Genomic DNA, 25,233 nt, shown 5'->3' on the forward strand with positions numbered 1-25,233 from the left:
AGAAAGGGACGTAGTTTAGAGATGTTGCGGAGGTTGAGGCGGCAAGCTTTGGAAAGTGATTGGATGTGGGGCCGAAAGGAGAGTTCAGAATCCAGGATAACGCCTAGTACCCTGACATGTGGGGACGGGTGGATGGTTGTGCCATTGCTCTTGACAGACAAATCAGGGGAAGAGGCACGTGGGGGAGGAAATATTATAAATTCGGTTTTGGACAAGTTGAGTTTGAGGAAGTGGTGTGACATCCATACAGATATGTCGGTTAGTAAGTTAGTGACACATGAGGAGACTGATGGAGTGAGTTGAGTGACTGGAGTGAGTTGAGGGGTGGAGAGATAGATTTGCGTGATAAATGATGTTGAAAGCCATGAGAGGCTATCAGCTGACCCAGGGAAGAGGCGTAGATTGAAAATAAAAGAGGTCCAAGAACAGAACCTTGGGGGACCCCGACAGAGAAGGGAAGAGGAGTGGAGGAAGTAGAATTGTAAGTGACACTGAAGGTGCGATGGGATAGGTAGGATGAGAGCCACTGAAGAGCACAGTCACGGAGACCGAGGGAGTAAAGTTTTTTGAGGAGGAGGGGGTGGTCAACCGTGTCAAAGGTAGCTGAAAGATCCAGAAGTAGGAGTACAGAATAGTGTCCGTTGGTTTTAGCAGTTAGGTCATTTGTGAGTTTTAAAAGAGCAGTTTCTGTGGAGTGTTGAGGGCGAAATCCAGATTGAAGGGGATCAAGAAGGTTATTCTTAATGTGGTGGTCATAGGTGTGCGCAGCCTCTTGCATTAGGGTGTGCACCCCAAAGCTCAAATACATATGCATGTGTATATGTACTGATGGTGTCAGTAGGGCAGTGGACAGTGTAATTTTGTTAATTTTCTTTTGCCAAAATTTTTGGGCTTGTGTAACATTTTTTTTTGGGGGGGGGGGGATGAAATATCAGTGGTCTAAACAGGGAGGAATATGCAGCACACAAGGCAAATAGGGTGTGCCCAGGCACACCTGGCACACCCTGTGCGCACGCCTATGGTGGTGGTCACTCAGTTGGTTGTAAACCAGGCGTTCAAGGAGTTTAGAGGAAAAGGGGAGCAAGGAGATAGGGCGTAGGTTGTTAAGACTAGTGGGGTCCAAGGACGGCTTTTTAAGTATTGGGGTGACCAGTGCATGAAGATGCCAGAGGTGAGGGAGAGATTGAAGATGTGTGTGTATATATATATATATATGTATATATGTGTGTGTGTGTGTGTGTGTGTGTATATATGTGTGTATATATATATATATATATATATATATATATATATATATATATATATATATATATATATATATATATATATATTACACACACACACGTGATTTCTTTTCTTTCGGACTCTGGCATCTTACATGAAGTTCAGAATAGAAAGCAGAAGTCACCCAAGGTTATATGTAGTGTCAGCTGATAACCTGCACTCATAAAGTGACAGATAGGGAGCTCATCGGAGGAGAATGTGACTGTCCTGTCCCGGAGGACTATGAAGGGGACCAGTCATTTCTTCCATTCATGAAATACAGACGTAGGTTTCATCTGGGAGCAGTCTGATGTTTCCATCCATGAAGTGTGACATCCACCTAAATGCCCGCTGACCTGCCTGTGCCACGGATGGGCGATCATGGGGAATGGTTTTGCCGTCCAGGTCAGACTCCACTTACTTTTATTTACTCCAAGATAAAAAGTCTAAAGTGAACTTGTGCTTTAGGACTCGTTGACAATATGTGCCGTAACCTGTATTTTTCCACACTGCAGAATTGTTTGCTATGTGGCCCATTCACACCACAACGCTGGTGTGATGTGCGGTGCAGTGTGTAAAATGCAACATGTCTGCATTTTCCCGCAGCGCATTAGATGGTACCACAGCAGAGCAATGCACCGTGTTGGTGTGCAGAGACATGAATGAAGAAAAATAAAGTAAGAGTAATACACTGACAGGCAATGCACCACTCCCTTCCAGGGCCAACACGGACACTGGCCCTTGTGGTAAAATCCTGCATTTTACCGTGTTTGCTAGTGTGAACCTAGCATTGTTGCTCATGCACACAATCGCAAAAACAGTGGTGTTCTTACCAGTAAACCTTTTTTTTTTTTTTTTACACCCTAGTGGCAGAGGGGTGGAATAAATAGGCGGTTGATCTGTGTTTTTACCATCCACCTCCCAAATTTACACAGAGGAGTGAACTCGCATTGCTACAGTCACAATGTTTCCCGGCATGGCAATTTTAATTTGCCACTTTCTGTCACACTTGCCCTTTGGAATCAATGGGACCATTCTACAATTGCATGCTAAATATGGCTATGGCAGGTGCCGTGTGATACCGTGTTTCCCTGAAAATAAGCTCTGGTCTTATATTCATTTTGGCAACAAGACACAGTAGGGCTTATTTTCAGGGTAGGTCTTACCATATAATGTGCTGTCTTCTCTCCCCCCTCCCTTCCTGTCAGGAATCCCCAGTGTAAACAAAGTTAACCACTTAATCCCCGGAAGGATTTACCCCCTTCCTAACCAGAGCTCTTTTTTGCGATTCGGCACTGTGTCGCTTTAACTGACAATTGCGCGGTCATGCAACGCTGCACCCAAACAAAATTGACGTCCTTTTTTTCCCACAAATAGAGCTTTCTTTTGGTGATATTTGATCACCTGTGCGTTTGTTTTATTTTTTGTGCTATAAACATAGACCGACAATTTTGAAAAAAACGCAATATTTTTAACTTTTTGCTATAATAAATATCACCCAAAAATATATTAAAAAAAAAAATTCCTCATTTTAGGCCGAATATATATTCTTCTACATATTTTTAGTAAAAAAAATCAAAATAAGCGTATGTTGATTGGTTTGCGCAAAAGTTATAGTGTCTACAAAATAGGGGATAGATTTATAGCACTTTTTATTATTAATTTTTTTTTTTTTTTTTTTACTGGTAATGGCGGCGATCTGTGATTTTTATCGGGACAGCGACATTATGGCGGACACGTCGTACAATTTTGACACATTTTTGGGACCATTGGCATTTTTATCGCGATCAATGCTATAAAATTGCATTGATTACTGTAAAAATGTCACTGGCAGTGAAGGGGTTAACCACTAGGGGTCAGTGAAGGGGTTAATGTGTTCCCTATTGTGTGTTCTAACTGAAGGGGGGAGGGGACTGAGCAGGGAAGATAACAGATCGCTGTTCATACTCTCTATGAACAGACGATCTGTCTGTACTCCCCTCAGAGAACCGGAAACTGTGTGTTTACACACGCAGACCCTGGTTCTCGGTGTGCCCCGAGCGATCGCGACTACCAGGCACTCGCACCGGCTCTGTGGGTGAGCAGGGGGCGCGCGTCCCCTAGTGGCCGTCTGTTACCGGCGATTCGCGCAGCTGAGCCATGTTGCAGTACAACTGCGGCGGCTGGTCTGCAAGCAGTTAAAATGCTTGTAAAATCCTAGAATCCACTCTATTACAGTAGTATATAATGTACACTGTGTATGTTTCTGTAATATAGGAGGAGAGCAGCGTGAGGTCAGCTGAAGGTATTTGACACAGTTATATTACAGAAACACATGCATTGTACATTATATACTACAGTAATAGAGTGGATTATAGGATTTTACAAAGACTTTAAACTAGGGCTTATTTTTGGGATAGGGCTTATATTGCAGCCCTCCTGGAAAAGAACAGTAGGTCTTATTTTCTGGGGAAACACGGTAGTTCAATGTAAAATGCCTATTGGGGATAGTAAAACAATACAGGAGACGGCATTATTCACCTTCATGAACGCTTGTCCAGCAGCTGTCAACAGTGATGGGAGTAAGTCACACATGTGCAAGTCACAAGCAAGTCTCAAGTCTTAACCTTCAAGTCACAAGCAAGTCCCAAGTTACTGCGGCGAAAAGCAAGCAAGTCGAGTCACTGCTAGAAGTCAAGCAAGTCAAGTCAAGTCAAGTCAAGTCATTTATTTTGGTCAAGTCACAAATTAAGTCAAAATACTGATCTACCCCGAAGCCGGGACTCGGGGGGAGCTTTTTTTTGTGTGTGTGTGTGGGGGGGGGGGGGGGCGGCTTTTGCCTAGGCCAAGACACAGCACTGGTAGTGCCAAGTCATTCAAAGTCAAGTCGCAAGTCATTAGTGACAAGTCAAAGTCAAGTTGAGTCATTTATTTAATTTTGTCAAGCAAGTCGCAAGTCCTCAAACAGGTGACTCGAGTCTGACTCGAGTCAAGTCATGTGACTCGAGTCCCCCACCTTTGGCTGTCAACCTCAGTCTGAAAACCGTCCACTGGGGATTACTTTTCAGATGGTGGTAAAGTCTGTTGTCTGTGTGAATGAGCTCTTACAGGTCTAAACACAGACACATTGTTTGCTATGGGTCCATGCACATGGCTGAGTAAAGATCAGCAGCAGTATAGTTCAGAGCTAAAAAATTCAAAATCTGCATCTTAGGTCCTCCATATGTACTTTTATTTTACTCTGTATGCATGTAAATGTGCGTGGTAATACTTATGCATATGATAGCAATAGCCACCTGCCTCTTAGCAACATGGGATGCTGGGCAGCAATAGCCACATGCCTCTTGGCAGCGTAGGATGCTTGGCATAGTAACATAGGATGCTCGGCAGCAATAGCCCCCTGCCTCTTGGCAATGTAGGATGCAGGGAAGCAATAGCTACCTGCCTCTTAGCAACATGTGATGCTGGGCAGCAATAGCCAAATGGATCACCTATGCCCAGTCTCCTCTGCTGGAAACCAGTCCTTAAACTTTTTTTTACACCAGAAGAAACCTTGAAATAAATTTCAGGTCTCAGCCCTTACTCTTCTATGTAATCAGTTCACTTTTCTCTGCCAAATTTCCTGCTTCTCAGTAGAGTTTCATCATCAGACGAAGTCAATGGGTCTTGTTAATGGGTGAATATACCTCAACACAATCCTTATTACTTTGTTTTGACATATAGCCGTATTCCCATAAATGCCTCACCTCATTCCACTACTAGAAAGGGTAATGTCGTCATCCTTACCGCTTATATCCGGATCAAGACATCTGATACCCCCCAGGTATTGGCTCATACACTCATGCAGACCACAGATGGGTAGAGGATGGGTGTAAGTATTGGTATTTGTTACCAATCCACCTGCACCAGGAATTATCATTATTCCTCCACAATTTATTTGAAAAGCGTAACCACTTTAAGCCCTCAATCACACTGAACACGGCTTTGAAATCATGTGAGCTCATCTGAACTCGCACAATTTCAAAGCCGCATGTCAGTCCGACTTTTGGGGGGGGGGGGGGCGACTTGAAAGACATCTGTGCGGGTCCGTGCCCAGTTGTCTATTGAAATCGCCAAAAGTAGTGCAGGAACTACTTATAGAAATCTGTGCGGCGCTGCAAGGTCGCATCAACTGGGACACTCCTATTACCAGCAATAGGCTCCGATTTGACATGCAATGTGAACGGGGGCTAAAGCCCACATGAGCTTTCAGTATAAATCGGCTAAATACATTTCAGGTGTAACAAAACTAAAGCTGTTGCAAACTCTTAAAGTGATTGTAAAGTCTTGTTTTATTTCCTATAAAAAATAACTAACATGTTATACTTACCTGCTCTGTTGCAGTGGATTTTGCACAGAGCAGCCCGGTTCTTCCTCTTCTCAGATCCATCTTCTGTGATCCCATCCCCTCCCTTCTGTTCAGTGCCCCCACAGCAAGCAGCTTGCTATAGGGGCACCCAAGCTGAGTCACAGCTCCCTGCGTCCATTCAGACACGGAGCCCCACCCTGGCCCCACCCTGTCTCTCCCCTGATCAGCTAGCTGACTTTGACAGCAGCGGGAGCCAATAGCGCTGCTGCTGTGTCTCAGCCAATCAGGAAGGAGAATCTCGTACGGCTGAGACACTCATGGACATCACTGGACAGAGAGGGACCTCAGGTAAGTGTTAGGGGGGCTGCTGCACACAGAAGGCTTTTTATCTTAACCACTTAAGGACCAAGCCTCTTTCTGAGATTAGTTGTTTACAAGTTAAAAACATTTTTTTTTGCTTGAAAACTATGTAGAACCCCCAAACATTATACATTTTTTTTCTAACACCCTAGAGAATAAAATTGTGGTCGTTGCAACACTTTCTGTCACACCGTATTTGCGCAGCGGTCTTACAAGTGCACTATTTTTGTAAAAAATACACTTTTTTGAATTAAAAAATAAGACAACAGTAAAGTTAACCAATTTTTTTTTTTATATTGTGAAAGATGATGTTATGCCGAGTAAATTGATACCCAACATGTCACGCTTCAAAATTGCACCTGCTTGTGGAATGGCAACAAACTTTTACCCTTAAAAATCTCCATAGGCGGCGTTTAAAAAATTTTACCGGTTGCATGTTTTGAGATACAGAGGAGGTCTAGGGCTAGAATTATTGCTCTCGCTCTACTGATCGCGGTGATACCTCACATGTTTGATTTGCGGGCGCTACTCTGCTTCTGCACGCGAGCTCGGCGGGACGGGAGCGTTTAAAATTTTTACATTTTTTTTTTATTTATTTTACCTTTTATTTTTCATTTTTACACTGTTCTTTTTTTTTAAAAAAGAGTATTGTGTCACTTTTATTCCTATTACAAGGGGTAATAGAAAAAAAAGCATGACGGGACCTCTTAAATATGAGATCTGGGGTCAAAAAGACCTCAGATCTCATATTTACTCTAAAATGCAATAAAAAATAAAAAAATAAAATGTTTAATGTCATTTGAAAAAAAAAAAAAAAGTCTCTTTAAGAGCTGTGGGCGGAAGTGACGTTTTGACGTCGCTTCCGCCCTGTAATGGTATGGAGACGGGTGGGGGCCATGTTCCCCTCACTCATCTCCATACCGAACAGGGAGAAGAACCCGATCGCCTCCACTGCTACCAACGGCTCCGGTAAGCGGCGGAGGGCACTGGAGTGCGGTGGGAAGGGGGCCCTCACCCGTCGACTATAAAAGTGATCTTGCGGCAAATCCGCCGCAGAGACCACTTTTATCTGCAAGCGGACCGCCCGCTGAAGAAGAGGATACTGGGGTTCTGGTAGCTAGCTGCTGCCATAACAACGATACTCCACTTCAAAGTACCGACGTAAAACGATGGCGGGTGGTCTGTAAGTGGTTAGTGCATAGAATGCATTAAGATAAAAAAAAAAAAAACCCTTCTGCCTTTACAACCCCTTTAAGGCCCCGTACACACGATCAGAAAAGCGTAAGAAAAATGCCGCTTTTGAAGCGATCGTACGATAGTCTGATCGTTGGTACACAGTTTTTGAGAGCCAATCGCAACAGTTCATCTGATATTATCCGATGGGACAAACATGAACATTTTTCTTGTATAATACCAGATCATAAATTTTTCCTTTTAACCACTTCAATACCGGGCATTTTCACCCTCTTCCTGTCCAGACCAATTTTTAGCACTGTCGCACTTTAACTGACAATTGCGCGGTCGTGCAACGCTTAAAAAAAAAATAAAAAATTTCCTCAGTTTAGGCCGATATGTATTCTTCTACATATTTTTGGTAAAAAAATCGCAATAAGCGTATATTGATTGGTTTGCGAAAAAAGTTATAGTGTCTACAAAATACGGGATAGATTTATGGCTTTTTTTTTTTTGTGACTGTGACATTGCGGCGGACATATCGGACACTTTTGACAAATTTTTGGGACCATTCAAATTTATACGGTGATCAGTGCTGTAAATGTGACAAGCAGGGAAAGGGTTAACACTAGGGGGTGATCGAGGGGTTAATTATGTTTCCTAGGGAGTGATTCTAACTGTGTGTGGGGGGGGACTCAGAAGGGGAGGTCCCCGCACGCCCCCTAGGCGGCCGGGAAGCCCAGGACGTCATATGACGCCCGCCCAGGATGGGACATCCCTCCTACGGGCGTCATATTACTATGGGCCAGTGAAGAAGTGGTTAAGCAATACAGTTGTCATTCGAAGATACAATACAAATATACTACAGCACATTACATCACTTCTGAATTTGTATTCTGTCATATGAGCATTTTCGTCACTTTAGTAAACTTCTTCATTTTCAATATGATACTAGCATACAAAAAAAGAAAAAACGGTGCTGGTCTGTGCCCGTGGCCTGTTGATGACCGGGCCGCACAGCAGGAGATGAACGGCGACCGCGGTTCGCACAGGGCAATCACAGACCGCGGTTGTCGCTCACCTCCTGTGCGGCCAAGCCCGTGTGTCCTCTCCCGCCCAGCCGACAATGTCATCCTATCAGCAACATACCTATGAGAGTTATAGTTTTGACTCAGCCCGGGGGTGTGTCATACTACTTCACAGACCTCTGCAGAGAGACTACTACTTCACAGACCTCTGCAGAAAGACTACTACTTCGCAGAGCTCTGCAGAGAGGCTACTACTTCGCAGAGCTCTGCAGAGAGGCTACTACTTCGCAGAGCTCTGCAGAGAGGCTACTACTTCACAGAGCTCTGCGAGAGGCTACTACTTCAGAGCTCTGCAGAGAGGCTACTACTTCACAGAGCTCTGCAGAGAGGCTACTACTTCACCGACCTCTGCAGAGAGGCTACTACTTCACCGACCTCTGCAGAGAGGCTACTACTTCCCCGAGCTCTGCAGAGAGGCTACTACTTCCCCGAGCTCTGCAGAGAGGCTACTACTTCCCCGAGCTCTGCAGAGAGGCTACTACTTCCCCGACCTCTGCAGAGAGGCTACTACTTCACCGAGCTCTGCAGAGAGGCTACTACTTCACCGAGCTCTGCAGAGAGGCTACTACTTCACCGAGCTCTGCAGAGAGGCTACTACTTCACAGAGCTCTGCAGAGAGGCTACTACTTCACAGAGCTCTGCAGAGAGGCCACTACTTCACAGAGCTCTGCAGAGAGGCCACTACTTCACAGAGCTCTTCAGAGAGGCCACTACTTCACAGAGCTCTTCAGAGAGGCTACTACTTCACAGAGCTCTTCAGAGAGGCTACTACTTCACAGAGCTCTTCAGAGAGGCTACTACTTCACAGAGCTCTTCAGAGAGGCTACTACTTCACAGAGCTCTGCAGAGAGGCTACTACTTCACCGAGCTCTGCAGAGAGGCTACTACTTCACCGAGCTCTGCAGAGAGGCTACTACTTCACCGAGCTCTGCAGAGAGGCTACTACTTCACCGAGCTCTGCAGAGAGGCTACTACTTCACCGAGCTCTGCAGAGAGGCTACTACTTCACGACCTCTGCAGAGAGGTTACTACTTCACCGACCTCTGCAGAGAGACTACTACTGCTTACACATAAGGGTCCTCAAATTTTAAAACCTTGTTCTGACATATAACCGTATTCTCATGAACGCCTTGCATCATTCCACTACTAGAAAGGGTAATGTTTCATTCTTTATCATTTATCTTTGGGCCGAGACCTCATGCAAGCCACAAATTGGTAATTGAGCGAGCAGGGGTCCTTCTCTGCTGAGTGCTGGCGGGGGACAGGTTTTTCTTTTCAGCCGTAAGACTTTATACAGCTTTTGTTTTGACGAAGCCAGAAACAACTTGACTGATTTAAACTGAAAGTAGCTTTATAAGCAAAAGGTTTTTTTTTATTTTAATGCATTCTATGCATTAGGATAAAACGCCTTCTGTGTGCAGCAGCCCCCCTCAGCCCCCCTAACACTTTCCTGAGGTCCCTCTCTGTCCAGCGATATCCACGAGTATCTCAGCCATCCGGAATTCTCCCTCCTGATTGGCTGAAACATTAGTGGTGCCATTGGCTGTCGCTGCTGTCAGGCAAAGTTAGCTAGCCAATCAGCGGAGGGAGGCGGCGGGGCCGGGGTCAGGGTTCCATGTCTGAAAGAACACACAGAGCTGTGACTCGACTTGGGTACCCCCATAGCAAGCTGCTTGCTGTGGGGGGCACTGTACAGGAGGGAGGGGCCAGGATCACAGAAGAGGGACCCAAGAAGAGGAGGATCAGGGCTGCTCTGTGCAAATCCACTGCAACAGAGCGGGTAAGTATAACATGTTTGTTATTTTTATGGGGGAAAAAAAAACGAGACTTTACAATCACTTGAAGGTTCATTTAGACATTCGAGTTTTAGGTATGCACTCCCTTTCCTGTGAAGGCCGATTCGCATTCAGGTCTCGCTTCAGAGACTAATGTCAGGCGGTGAGGATGAGATGTGATGCCTCCTCGCCACCTGTTTTAACCCCATTTTTGCATTTTCGGCGCTTCCCCACTTGCTTGAATGTGTCGCTACATGTTGGGTAAACTTTTCCTGGCATGCAAACACCCTGGTCCACTGTCTACTGCAGCTTAAAGTGGTAGTAAAGGCTAAAGGGTTTTTACCTTTAGAGCCCTTGCACACTGGGGCGGGGGGCGGCGTCGGCGGTAAAACGCCGCTATTATTAGCGGCGTTTTACCGTCGGTATGCGGCCGCTAGCGGGGCGGTTTTACCCCCCGCTAGCGGCCGAGAAAGGGTTAAATACCACCGCAAAGCGCCTCTGCAGAGGCGCTTTGCCGGCGGTATAGCCGCGCCGTCCCATTGATTTCAATGGGCAGGAGCGGTAAAGGAGCGGTATACACACCGCTCCTTCACCGCTCCGAAGATGCTGCTGGCAGGACTTTCGGGGCAGTTTGCAGGCGCTATTATTAGCGCAATAGCGCCTGCAAACCGCCCCAGTGTGCAAGGGCTCTTATGTATTTATGCATGACGTTAAAAAAACTTTCTGTGTGTTGCTCCCCCCCACAGCCCCCACTAATACTTACCTGAGTCCTATCTTGATCCAGTGATGTGCACGGGAGCTTCGGTTGTCCGGGGGGCCATTGGCTCCCACTGCTGTCAATCACAGCCCATGAGCCAATGAGGAGAGAGCAGGGGCCGGGCCGAGCCACTGCTCTATGTATCTTGTGGACGAATAGAGCAGGGCTCAGGAACCAGCACACGCCAGTGCCCCATAGCAAGCGACGTGCTATTGGGGGCACTGATTAAGGTGGAGGAGCCAGGAGTGCTGGCGGGGGGACCTGAGAAGAAGAGGATCAGGGCTGCTCTGTGCAAAACCAGTAGACAGAGCAGGTAAGTATGACATGTACTGTATGTTGTTTTCTTTTTTTATAAGAGCTGAAGCTTTAAAATCTCTTTAACCTGTTCTCGCCCGTGCTATAGCCAAAAGATGCTACAGCACGGGCATACTATGCCGAGAGGGTGTCCATGGACGTCCTCCCGTGATTGCAATGCCTGTGCGCCCCCTGTGGCACGCTCTGTGATCGCTGTGTCCTTATGACGTAGCTGATTACAGATCGGGGTAAAGGGCTAATCACAGCGGCCCTTTACCACGTGATCAGCTGTGTCCAATGACAGCTGATCACAAGGTACACACAAGGTGGTTCTTGGCATTCTTTTTCTCATGCTGACAGCGTGAAGAGCCGATAATCCTGATTATCAGTGCAGTCCCAACAGTGCTGCCAGTCGGTGCCCACCAGTGCTGCCAGTGGCCATCAGTGTCACCTCTCAGTGCTGCCTATCAGTGCCCATCATTGCCACCTAGTGGTGCAGCCTCATCAGTGCCCACCAGTGCAGCCTATCAGTGATCATCAGTACTGCCTCATTAGCGCACATCATTGAAGGAGAAAAATGACTTGTTTGCAAAATTTTTAGGGCTGCAACTAAGGATTATTTTCATAATTGATTAGTCAATTAGCCAATTTATTGTTTCGATTAATCGGATAAAATCGTAAAAAAAATGTAATATGCAATTTTTTTCATTTATTTAAAGTAATAATGAAAATTATGGGGCACTATTCCTCCCGGGAACACCAATGATGGGGCACTATTCCTCCCGGGAACACCAATGATGGGGCACTATTCCTCCCGGGAACACCAATGATGGGGCACTATTTCCCCTCCCCCCTCCCCAGAACGCCAATGGGGCACTATTCCCCCTCCCCCAGGAAAACCAATGATGGGGCACTATTCCACCCACCCCCCCAGAACACCAATGATGGGGCACTCCCCCCCCCCCAGGAATACTTAGGATCATGGGGCACTTGTCATCACAGAAATGAATATACTGTACTGACTGAGTTTTCTATATAGCCATTAGCCGCTACCTTATCACTTCACAGTGTGCAGCTCGGCTCTCATGGCTGCTTCTCGCCTCTCTCTGTCTGTTCCCTCGAGGCAGCAGTGGGCGGGGCTGAGAATATCAGGGGGGAGCTGACGTCGGCGAGGAGAGGCGCGGACGTGCCTGGTCACATGAGCGCCGCCATATTCTCATGAGAAAACAGCGGTACTGCCGCCTTGTACACAGGAGGATTCTAATGGACTGGCAGGGAGGAAGTGTGGACCAACTAATCGATAATGAAAATTGTTGACAAGATTTTCATTATCGATTTATTATTGATAATATCGATTAATCGTTTCAGCCCTACAAAATTTTATAACAAACTATGAAAAACTGACAAACTATTTCAAACCCATATTGCAGTGCGAGTTGGGGGGGGGGGGCGATTTGAAAGACATCTGTGCGGGTTCATGCAACGGTGTCTATTGAAATCGCCCCCGAAGTGGCGGCGTCGTGATTGGGACAGTGCCATTGCCGGCAATAGGCTGCAATTTGGCGTGTGATTTGACATATCAAATCGCATGTCAAATCGCGCAGATGTGAACGGGGGCTTGGGGAGTCTCTGGGGATGATTTACTTTCTCGAAGTAACAGACCAATGAACATCTCAGCAATCTCCAACATTCGCACCCATCAATTATCAAACCACTCAACACACCTGTAGATTTACCCCCCCCGCCTCATGCTCCATCAGATAGCGGTAGTTTGTTCCGCTTCGATAATGTTTTTTTCAATCTTCTGAAGGTCTGTAGGATAATGGTTCTCCTCCAGGGTCAGTCCCCGGGCTGGGATTTCACGGTTCAGTTGGCAGAGTTATACTTTAACTAAAAGTAAAACTCGGATCTGTGATTAGACATCTCAGTCAGTTCTCAAAGAACTCCCTTTTCTGTCTGCCAACTATAGGTGGATTCCTCATTTTTAAATTGCAGGGAATTTTTAGCCTGCTAATTGTCGGATAAAGTATACTTGTGAGGTGCGAAATATGTGCGTCATTTTCGTAGACATTTATAATATTTAACATAAAATTTTAAGCTAAACCTAACTAATGTTAAAAATGTCCTTTTCCTCCTCGTAACACCTGTGCTGACTAACTGCTCTGGTCTGGTCACGTGATCCCCTGTGTCAGCAGCTGCAGCTGCAGGGGAGAGGATGGAGTACTCAACAAGGACTGGGAAAGCCTTGGAGTAACGACATCACCCAGTAGGCTCTCATAGTCCATTCTTTGTTGGCACTGTTGTTGGCGTTGTAGGAACTCACACAATTTCAAAGACATCTGGCGATTTGAAAGACATTTGTGCGGGTTCATGCACGGATGTACAGATGTCTATTGAAGTCGCCCCCGAGGTCGAAAAAAGTAGTGCAGGAACTCTCCCCTGCAGCCACCACTGACTGACACAGGGGAGCCAGGATCATGTGACCATGGACATTACCAAAGACTGGGTTTCCTCCTTTCTGATGCTTTGCCAGGCTCTAACTGCAGCTGTCTTCAGTTCTGCCTCTACTTTTGCCTTCAGCAAGTGAAATGCTCAATTGGGTTGAGATTAGAGCTGCACAATTAATTGTCAAGAATCGTTATCGTGATTAATCGTCAAGAATCGTTATTGCGATCTTGACTAAAGTGTTTCACAATTCTTTCTATGCAAAGAATTCTCTCTGCTCTTCTGAAGCCACAGCACTCAAAAGAAAGGAAGAGAAAAACCACACAGTCTGCCAAGAAACAACATTCTTTATCAGTTGAACTTAAGTATAAACATTGTAACAATTTGTCAATGGACTAGACTTCCTGTGTAAGTGAAAAAAGTTTAACCACTTAAACACTAAACCTTTTTCTGACATTTGTTGGTTTCAAGTTAAAATCATTTTTTTGTTTTTGCTAGAAAATTACTTAGAACCCCAAAACATATATATTTTTTTAGTAGACACCCTAGAGAATAAAATGGTGGTTGTTGCAATATTTTATGTCACACTGTATTTGCGCAGCGGTCTTTCAAATGCATTTTTTTTTGGAAAAAATTACTTTAATGAATTAAAAAAAAAAAAAAAAATCTAACCAGTAAAGTTAGCCCTTTTTTTTTTTTTTTTTTTTTTTTTTATAATGTGAAAGATTTTATGTCGCGAGAATCGTGATCTTTTTATCCTAAGCAAAAAAATTGTGATTCTCATTTTGGCCAGAATCGTGCAGCTCTAGTTGAGATCAGGTGATTGACTCGGCCATTGCAGAATATTCCACTTCTTTTCCTTCAAAAGCTCCTGTGTTCTTTTGCAGTGTGTTTTGGATAATTGTCCATCTGTACTGTGAAGCGCCGTCCAATCAACTTTGCTGCATTTGGCTGAATCTGGGCTGACAGTATATCTCTAAACACTGCAGAATTCATCCAGCTTCTGTCTTCTGTCATATCATTAATAAACACCAATGATCCAGTGCCATTGGAAGCCTTGCATGCTCATGCCATCACACTGCTAGCTCTACCATGTGACCACAGATGACGTTGTGTGCTTTGGATCATGAGCTGTTCCAAGCCTTCTCCACACTTTTTGCTTCCCGTCATTCTGGTACAGATTAATCTTAGTTTCATCAGTCCAAAGAATTCTTTTCCACAACTGATCTGGCTTTTTTAGATGTTTTTTGGCAAAGTCTAATCTGGCTTTTCTATTCTTCAGGCTTATGAATGGTTTGCACCTTGTGGTGAACCCTCTGTATTTGCTCTCGTGAAGTTTTCTCTCGATTGTAGACTTTGACAATGATACGCCCACCTCCTGGAGGGTGTTCCTCACTTGTCTGGATGTTGTGAACAGGTTTTTCTTTACCATAGAGAGGATCCTGTGATCATCCACCACTGTTGTCTTCCGTGAACGTCCAGGCCGTTTTATCTTGCTGACATCACCAGTGCATTCTTCTTTCCTCAGAATGTACCAAACTGTTGATTTGGCCACTCCTGATGTTGCTGCTATCTCTCTGATGGATTTGTTTAGTTTTTGAAGCCTTACAATGGCCTGTTTCACTTGCATGGACAGCTCCTTTGAATGCATAATGGAGGTTCACAGCAATAGATTCCAAATGCAAATACCACACTTATGCCCCGTACACACGGTCGGATTGTCCGACGGAAAATGTGTGATAGGACCTTGTTGTCGGAAATTCTGACCGTGTGTGGGCTCCATCACACATTTTCCATAGGATTTTCCGACACACAAAGTTTGAGAGCAGGATATAAAATTTTCCGACAACAAAATCCGTAGTCGGAAATTCCGATCGTGTGTACACAAATCCGATGGACAAAGTGCCACGCATGCTCAGAATAAATAAAGAGATGAAAGCTATTGGCCACTGCCCTGTTTATAGTCCCGACGTACGTGTTTTACGTCACCGCGTTTAGAACGATCGGATTTTCCGACAACTTTGTGTGACCGCGTGTATGCAAGACAAGTTTGAGCCAACATCCGTCGGAAAAAATCCTAGGATTTTGTTGTCGGAATGTCCAAACAAAGTCCGACCGTGTGTACGGGGCACTAGAATCAACTCCAGACCTTTTTACCTGCTTAATTAATGAAGAAAGAATGAAGGAGTAGCCCACAACTGACCACGAAACAGCTTTTGATTAAATTGTCCAATTACTTTTGGTCCGTTGAAAAAAAGGGGGGGTTATTCTTAAGAGCTGTAATTCGTAAACCCTTCCTCCGATTTGGATGTACATACCCTCAAATTAAGCCTGAAAGTGTGCAGTTCAACCCATATTCATTATATAACTACCGTATAAATTAAATATGTTTTAAAAAAAAACTAAAATTGTGCCTGTATCCAAATAAATATATATATATATATATAGACCTAACTGTATCTTTCTTACCCAGGTTAGTCAGTATAGGTGTTAGGAGGGGTGGGGGAGCATTTTTAAGACTGGAATTCTACTTTAACTACTTGAGTACCAACTTGTATATAGGCTTTCATTAGATCTCCCTTACAAATGCATTCGGAAGGGAGGTAAAAATAGGCAGTTGCACTGTGGTGTTACCACCCCCCTAAGCTGCAAAGGTAGCTGGACAGGGGTGTACATGTGCTGTGATCATGTAAAAATGATAGTGAATGAGGACGCACCGCCGCTTGTAGGTTCTGTGCAGTATTCACATTAAAAAATGCAGATTGGCTTTCAGGGAAAAGAAATCCAGCATTAAACAGGTAGCAGTATCGTTTCCTGAATGTCTGTCAGCTGCACCTGTCTGCAGTGGGTCACTTTTCATAGAGAGAGAGCGTGCAACACCGGTGTAAACTAAATCTGGCCATACACTGATTGAGATTTGATTGGTCCAGTAGGGACCGGCCAAATTTCAATTGGTGTGTGCTCCCCAAACCCCTCCCCCTACACTGGATTGATGGACTTCTATAGCAGGGACCTGTCAGAAAATGTCCAGCCAATCAGCTTCAGCTACCGATCAGGGTATTCTCTCAATAGCACCTGATGGGGAATTCCTTCATCATCATTTGTGGATGCCTAAAACTGGCCATAGATGTTTTATTATTATTATTATACAGGATTTATATAGCGCCAACAGTTTGCGCAGCGCTTTACAACATGAGGGCAGACAGTACAATTACATTACAACTTGGTACAAGAGGAATCACACGGCCCTGCTCGTTAGAGCTTACAATCTAAAAAGGAAGGGTCAATTGATACAAAAGGTAATAGCTGTGGGGGGATGAGCTGATGGAGGAAGTAAAACAGTGTTAGTTAGAAGCAGGATAGGCTTCTTTTGCCCCGTACACACGGTCGGATTTTCCGATGGAAAATGTCCGATCGGAGCGTGTTGTCGGAAATTCCGACCGTGTGTAGGCTCCATCGGACATTTTCCATCGGATTTTCCGACACACAAAGTTGGAGAGCAGGAGATAAAATTTTCCGACAACAAAATCCGTAGTCGGAAATTCCGATCGTGTGTACACAAATCCGACGGACAAAGTGCCACGCATGCTCAGAATAAATAAAGAGATGAAAGCTATTGGCCACTGCCCCGTTTATAGTCCCGATGTACGTGTTTTACGTCACCGTGTTCAGAACGATCGGATTTTCCGACAACTTTGTGTGACCGTGTGTATGCAAGACAAGTTTGAGCCAACATCTGTCGGAAAAAATCCTAGGATTTTGTTGTCGGAATGTCCGATCAATGTCCGACCATGTGTACGCCCTATTTAAAGAGAAAGGTTTTCAGGGATTGCCTAAAGATGGATAGATTAGGGGACAGTCAGACAGATTGGGGTAGAGAGTTCCAAAGGATGGAAGTAGCTCTGGAGAAATCCTGGAGGTGAGCTTACAATCTAGGAGGGAGGGTCAAGTTATACAAAAGGGTAATAGCTGTGGGGGATGAGCTAATGGAGAAAATAGTGCAGTTGTTAGATGGAGGCAGGATAGGTTTCTCTGAAGAGGAAGGTTTTTAGGGATTGCCTAAAAGTGGATACATTTGGAGACAGTCTGACAGATTGGGGTAGGGAATTCCAGAGGATGGGTGAGGCTCTGGAGAAATCCTGGAGACGGATATGGGAGGAGGTGACAAGGGAGCTAGAGAGCAGGAGGTCTTGGGAGGACCATAGAGAGCGGCTTGGTTGGTATTTTTGGACTAGGTTCGTGATGTAGCTGGGGGCAGAGTTATGAATGGCTTTGTAAATTATTGTTAGTACTTTGAATTGTATTCGTTGGGTGAGTGGAAGCCAGTGGAGGGATTGGCAGAGAGGGGTGGAGGACACTGAATGGTTGGTAAGGTGGATGAGTCTTGCAGTGGTATTCATTATGGACTGAAGGGGGGATAGTCTATGTAAAGGTAATCCAATGAGGAGGGAGTTGCAGTAGTCGAGGTGAGAGATAACCAGGGAGTGAATTAGAAGCTTGGTGGTGTCATTAGTTAAAAAGGGGTGTATTCTGGAAATGTTGCGGAGGCTGAGGTGGCATGATTTGGACAGGGATTGGATGTGGGCCTGAAAGAACAGTTCATAGTCTAAGGTTACCCCTAGCACCCTGGCATGTGGGGACAGACTGATAGATGTGCCATTGATCTCGACAGAGAAGTCAGGGGAAGGGGCACGTGGGGGAGGGGGGGATATTAAGAGTTCAGTTTTAGATAGATGCAATTTGAGGAAGTGGAGTGACATCCAGGCTGATATGTCTGTTAGTAGATCAGAGATGTGTGAGGAGATTGATGGAGTGAGCTGAAGGGCAGAGAGATAGATTTGGGTGTCATCAATATATAAATGATAGTGGAAGCCATGGGAGGCTATCAGCTGACCCAGGGAGGATGTGTAGATCGAGAATAGTAGAGGTCCAAGAACAGAACCTTGGGGGACCCCAACGGTAAGAGGAGTTGGAGAAGAGGAAGTGCAGTTGTAAGTGACACTGTAGGTGCGATGAGGTTTTGATTTCTTTCCTGCAACCACAGAAAGAAAATCGTTCAATTTTTTTATTTTTTTTTTTTCCCCCCATCGCATGCTGGTTGTACCTAATTCAATTATTGGATCGTTTGATGGTCTGAAGCATTTTACAGCCCCCCACCTTGAATCTGTTGCTGTGATCCTCTCCTTCCTGCAATCCCCCCTCCTCCCACAATGGACTAGGCTTGAAGTGGAAGTAAAACCTTTTTGTAAACGTGTACCTACAGGTAAGCCTATAATAAGGCTTACCTGTAGGTATTGTGAATATCTCCCAAACCTGCATGGCTCAGTGCCGTCCCTTCAGAGCTCCGTGTCGCGGCCTGTGACTCCCGCTCATTGCGGCGTGGCTAATCAGACAGCCGGAGGACACGAACACAGAAGAAAGATCGGGTGAAGATGGAAGCTCTATCAGCATTGACAGCGCGGCGCTGGAGGGCTTCGTTCTAAAGTATTTATTTCATAATGTGCTAGTATGTGTTCCGTACTAGCACATTATGCCTTTACCTTGCAGGGTTTAAAAAAATAAAATAAAAAAATTGGTGTGGTTTACTACCACTTTTAATATTTGTAAACACAAGCAGCTTTTCCATTTGTGATCGCTGTGATTGGTTCACAGCAATCACAAGGTACAAAGCCACTCAAACTGGATCTGTACATTTTGCTTTGGATCTGTGCTGTCACATGATCGCAGGCACTCAACAAATACGCTGCCCCCTGCGCCTCTTTTCTGCAGTGCCACTTATACTGCGGTTGAAAAACCTGTGTTTTTTTTTTTTTTTTTAACAATGTAGCAGAAGTCATCTATCTATCTATCTATCTATCTATCTATCTATCTATCTATCTATCTATCTATCTATCTATCTATCTATCTATCTATCTATCTATCTATCTATCTATCTATCTATCTATCTTCCTGTGTATCGTTGTTGTGTACACAGATCTCCCCGTGTATCGATGTTGTGTACACAGATCTCCCCGTGTATCGATGTTGTGTACACAGATCTCCCCGTGTATCGATGTTGTGTACACAGATCTCCCCGTGTATTGATGTTCTTTGCACAGATCTCCCCGTGTATCGATGTTGTATACACAGATCTCCCCATGTATCGGTGGTGTGTACACAGATCTCCCCGTGTATCGATGTTGTGTACACAGATCTCCCCGTGTATCGATGTTGTATACACAGATATCCCCGTGTATCGATGTTGTGTACACAGATCTCCCCGTGTATCGATGTTGTGTACACAGATCTCCCCGTGTATCGATGTTGTGTACACAGATCTCCCCGTGTATCGATGTTGTGTACACAGATCTCCCCGTGTATCGATGTTGTGTACACAGATCTCCTCGTGTATCGATGTTGTGTACACAGATCTCCCCGTGTATCGTGTTCTGTGCACAGATCTCCCCGTGTATCGATGTTGTGTACACAGATCTCCCCGTGTATTGATGTTCTTTGCACAGATCTCCCCGTGTATCGATGTTGTGTACACAGATCTCCCCGTGTATCGATGTTGTATACACAGATCTCCCCGTGTATCGATGTTGTATACACAGATCTCCCCGTGTATCGATGTTGTATACACAGATCTCCCCGTGTATCGATGTTGTGTACACAGATCTCCCCGTGTATCGATGTTGTGTACACAGATCTCCCCGTGTATCGATGTTGTGTACACAGATCTCCTCGTGTATCGATGTTGTGTACACAGATCTCCCCGTGTATCGTGTTCTGTACACAGATCTCCCCGTGTATCGATGTTGTGTACACAGATCTCCCCGTGTATCGTGTTCTGTACACAGATCTCCCCGTGTATCGATGTTCTGTACACAGATCTCCCCGTGTATCGATGTTGTATACACAGATCTCCCCATGTATCGGTGGTGTGTACACAGATCTCCCCGTGTATCGATGTTGTGTACACAGATCTCCCCGTGTATCGATGTTGTGTACACAGATCTCCCCGTGTATCGATGTTGTGTACACAGATCTCCCCGTGTATCGATGTTGTGTACACAGATCTCCCCGTGTATCGATGTTGTGTACACAGATCTCCCCGTGTATCGATGTTGTGTACACAGATCTCCCCGTGTATCGATGTTGTGTACACAGATCTCCCCGTGTATCGATGTTGTGTACACAGATCTCCCCGTGTATCGTGTTCTGTGCACAGATCTCCCCGTGTATCGATGTTGTGTACACAGATCTCCCCGTGTATTGATGTTCTTTGCCCAGATCTCCCCGTGTATCGATGTTGTGTACACAGATCTCCCCGTGTATCGATGTTGTGTACACAGATCTCCCCGTGTATCGATGTTGTATACACAGATCTCCCCGTGTATCGATGTTGTATACACAGATCTCCCCGTGTATCGATGTTGTATACACAGATCTCCCCGTGTATCGATGTTGTATACACAGATCTCCCCGTGTATCGATGTTGTATACACAGATCTCCCCGTGTATCGATGTTGTATACACAGATCTCCCCGTGTATCGATGTTGTATACACAGATCTCCCCGTGTATCGATGTTCTGTACACAGATCTCCCCGTGTATCGGTGGTGTGTACACAGATCTCCCCGTGTATCGATGTTGTGTACACAGATCTCCCCGTGTATCGATGTTGTGTACACAGATCTCCCCGTGTATCGATGTTGTGTACACAGATCTCCCCGTGTATCGATGTTCTGTACACAGATCTCCCCGTGTATCGGTGGTGTGTACACAGATCTCCCCGTGTATCGGTGGTGTGTACACAGATCTCCCCGTGTATCGGTGGTGTGTACACAGATCTCCCCGTGTATCGATGTTCTGTACACAGATCTCCCCGTGTATCGATGTTCTGTACACAGATCTCCCCGTGTATCGATGTTCTGTACACAGATCTCCCCGTGTATCGGTGGTGTGTACACAGATCTCCCCGTGTATCGGTGGTGTGTACACAGATCTCCCCGTGTATCGATGTTCTGTACACAGATCTCCCCGTGTATCGATGTTCTGTACACAGATCTCCCCGTGTATCGGTGGTGTGTACACAGATCTCCCCGTGTATCGGTGGTGTGTACACAGATCTCCCCGTGTATCGATGTTGTGTACACAGATCTCCCCGTGTATCGATGTTGTGTACACAGATCTCCCCGTGTATCGATGTTGTGTACACAGATCTCCCCGTGTATCGATGTTGTGTACACAGATCTCCCCGTGTATCGATGTTGTGTACACAGATCTCCCCGTGTATCGATGTTGTGTACACAGATCTCCCCGTGTATCGATGTTGTGTACACAGATCTCCCCGTGTATCGATGTTGTGTACACAGATCTCCCCGTGTATCGTGTTCTGTACACAGATCTCCCCGTGTATCGATGTTCTTTGCACAGATCTCCCCGTGTATCGATGTTGTATACACAGATCTCCCCGCGTATCGATGTTGTATACACAGATCTCCCCGTGTATCGATGTTGTATACACAGATCTCCCCGTGTATCGGTGGTGTGTACACAGATCTCCCCGTGTATCGATGTTGTGTACACAGATCTCCCCGTGTATCGATGTTGTGTACACAGATCTCCCCGTGTATCGATGTTGTGTACACAGATCTCCCCGTGTATCGATGTTGTGTACACAGATCTCCCCGTGTATTGATGTTCTTTGCACAGATCTCCCCGTGTATCGATGTTCTTTGCACAGATCTCCCCGTGTATCGATGTTTATACACAGATCTCCCCGTGTATCGGTGGTGTGTACACAGATCTCCCCGTGTATCGATGTTGTGTACACAGATCTCCCCGTGTATCGATGTTGTGTACACAGATCTCCCCGTGTATCGATGTTGTGTACACAGATCTCCTCGTGTATCGATGTTGTGTACACAGATCTCCCCGTGTATCGTGTTCTGTGCACAGATCTCCCCGTGTATCGATGTTGTATACACAGATCTCCCCGTGTATCGATGTTGTATACACAGATCTCCCCGTGTATCGGTGGTGTGTACACAGATCTCCCCGTGTATCGATGTTGTGTACACAGATCTCCCCGTGTATCGATGTTGTGTACACAGATCTCCCCGTGTATCGATGTTGTGTACACAGATCTCCCCGTGTATCGATGTTGTGTACACAGATCTCCCCGTGTATCGATGTTGTGTACACAGATCTCCCCGTGTATCGATGTTGTGTACACAGATCTCCCCGTGTATTGATGTTCTTTGCACAGATCTCCCCGTGTATCGATGTTCTTTGCACAAATCTCCCCGTGTATCGATGTTGTATACACAGATCTCCCCGTGTATCGATGTTGTATACACAGATCTCCCCGTGTATCGATGTTGTATACACAGATCTCCCCGTGTATCGATGTTGTATACACAGATCTCCCCGTGTATCGATGTTCTGTACACAGATCTCCCCGTGTATCGATGTTCTGTACACAGATCTCCCCATGTATCGGTGGTGTGTACACAGATCTCCCCGTGTATCGATGTTGTGTACACAGATCTCCCCGTGTATCGATGTTGTGTACACAGATCTCCCCGTGTATCGATGTTCTGTACACAGATCTCCCCGTGTATCGATGTTGTGTACACAGATCTCCCCGTGTATCGATGTTGTGTACACAGATCTCCCCGTGTATCGGTGGTGTGTACACAGATCTCCCCGTGTATCGGTGGTGTGTACACAGATCTCCCCGTGTATCGATGTTCTGTACACAGATCTCCCCGTGTATCGATGTTCTGTACACAGATCTCCCCGTGTATCGGTGGTGTGTACACAGATCTCCCCGTGTATCGAGGTTCTGTACACAGATCTCCCCGTGTATCGAGGTTCTGTACACAGATCTCCCCGTGTATCGAGGTTCTGTACACAGATCTCCCCGTGTATCGATGTTCTGTACACAGATCTCCCCGTGTATCGGTGGTGTGTACACAGATCTCCCCGTGTATCGGTGGTGTGTACACAGATCTCCCCGTGTATCGGTGGTGTGTACACAGATCTCCCCGTGTATCGGTGGTGTGTACACAGATCTCCCCGTGTATCGGTGGTGTGTACACAGATCTCCCCGTGTATCGGTGGTGTGTACACAGATCTCCCCGTGTATCGGTGGTGTGTACACAGATCTCCCCGTGTATCGGTGGTGTGTACACAGATCTCCCCGTGTATCGATGTTCTGTACACAGATCTCCCCGTGTATCGATGTTGTGTACACAGATCTCCCCGTGTATCGATGTTGTGTACACAGATCTCCCCGTGTATCGATGTTGTGTACACAGATCTCCCCGTGTATCGATGTTGTGTACACAGATCTCCCCGTGTATCGATGTTGTGTACACAGATCTCCCCGTGTATCGATGTTGTGTACACAGATCTCCCCGTGTATCGATGTTGTGTACACAGATCTCCCCGTGTATCGATGTTGTGTACACAGATCTCCCCGTGTATCGATGTTGTGTACACAGATCTCCCCGTGTATCGATGTTGTGTACACAGATCTCCCCGTGTATCGATGTTGTGTACACAGATCTCCCCGTGTATTGATGTTCTTTGCACAGATCTCCCCGTGTATCGATGTTCTTTGCACAGATCTCCCCGTGTATCGATGTTGTGTACACAGATCTCCCCGTGTATCGATGTTGTGTACACAGATCTCCCCGTGTATCGATGTTGTGTACACAGATCTCCCCGTGTATCGATGTTGTGTACACAGATCTCCTCGTGTATCGATGTTGTGTACACAGATCTCCCCGTGTATCGTGTTCTGTGCACAGATCTCCCCGTGTATCGATGTTGTGTACACAGATCTCCCCGTGTATTGATGTTCTTTGCACAGATCTCCCCGTGTATCGATGTTGTGTACACAGATCTCCCCGTGTATCGTGTTCTGTGCACAGATCTCCCCGTGTATCGATGTTGTATACACAGATCTCCCCGTGTATCGATGTTGTATACACAGATCTCCCCGTGTATCGATGTTGTATACACAGATCTCCCCATGTATCGGTGGTGTGTACACAGATCTCCCCGTGTATCGATGTTGTGTACACAGATCTCCCCGTGTATCGATGTTGTGTACACAGATCTCCCCGTGTATCGATGTTGTGTACACAGATCTCCCCGTGTATCGATGTTGTGTACACAGATCTCCCCGTGTATCGATGTTGTGTACACAGATCTCCCCGTGTATCGATGTTGTGTACACAGATCTCCCCGTGTATCGATGTTGTGTACACAGATCTCCCCGTGTATCGTGTTCTGTGCACAGATCTCCCCGTGTATCGATGTTGTGTACACAGATCTCCCCGTGTATTGATGTTCTTTGCACAGATCTCCCCGTGTATCGATGTTGTGTACACAGATCTCCCCGTGTATCGTGTTCTGTGCACAGATCTCCCCGTGTATCGATGTTGTATACACAGATCTCCCCATGTATCGATGTTGTATACACAGATCTCCCCGTGTATCGATGTTGTGTACACAGATCTCCCCGTGTATCGATGTTGTGTACACAGATCTCCCCGTGTATCGATGTTGTATACACAGATCTCCCCGTGTATCGATGTTGTATACACAGATCTCCCCGTGTATCGATGTTGTATACACAGATCTCCCCGTGTATCGATGTTGTATACACAGATCTCCCCGTGTATCGATGTTGTATACACAGATCTCCCCGTGTATCGATGTTGTATACACAGATCTCCCCGTGTATCGATGTTG

The 25,233-nt window shown here is 45.8% G+C and overlaps 1 protein-coding gene across 1 annotated transcript in view; it reads left to right on the forward strand.

The window, feature by feature from the left end:
* Nucleotides 1-1,525: 1,525 nt before the first annotated feature.
* ARFIP2 (ARF interacting protein 2) overlaps nt 1,526-25,233 on the forward strand; it is a gene marked incomplete in the record, with an annotated part of 101,506 nt that continues 77,798 nt past the window's right edge. The window contains 1 exon segment of the mRNA XM_073612705.1: nt 1,526-1,668. Coding sequence (XP_073468806.1) covers nt 1,652-1,668 — 17 coding nt within the window.

The sequence above is a fragment of the Aquarana catesbeiana genome, linkage group LG02 (genome assembly GCF_042186555.1).
Source record: "Aquarana catesbeiana isolate 2022-GZ linkage group LG02, ASM4218655v1, whole genome shotgun sequence".
Taxonomy (NCBI): Eukaryota; Metazoa; Chordata; class Amphibia; order Anura; family Ranidae; genus Aquarana; species Aquarana catesbeiana.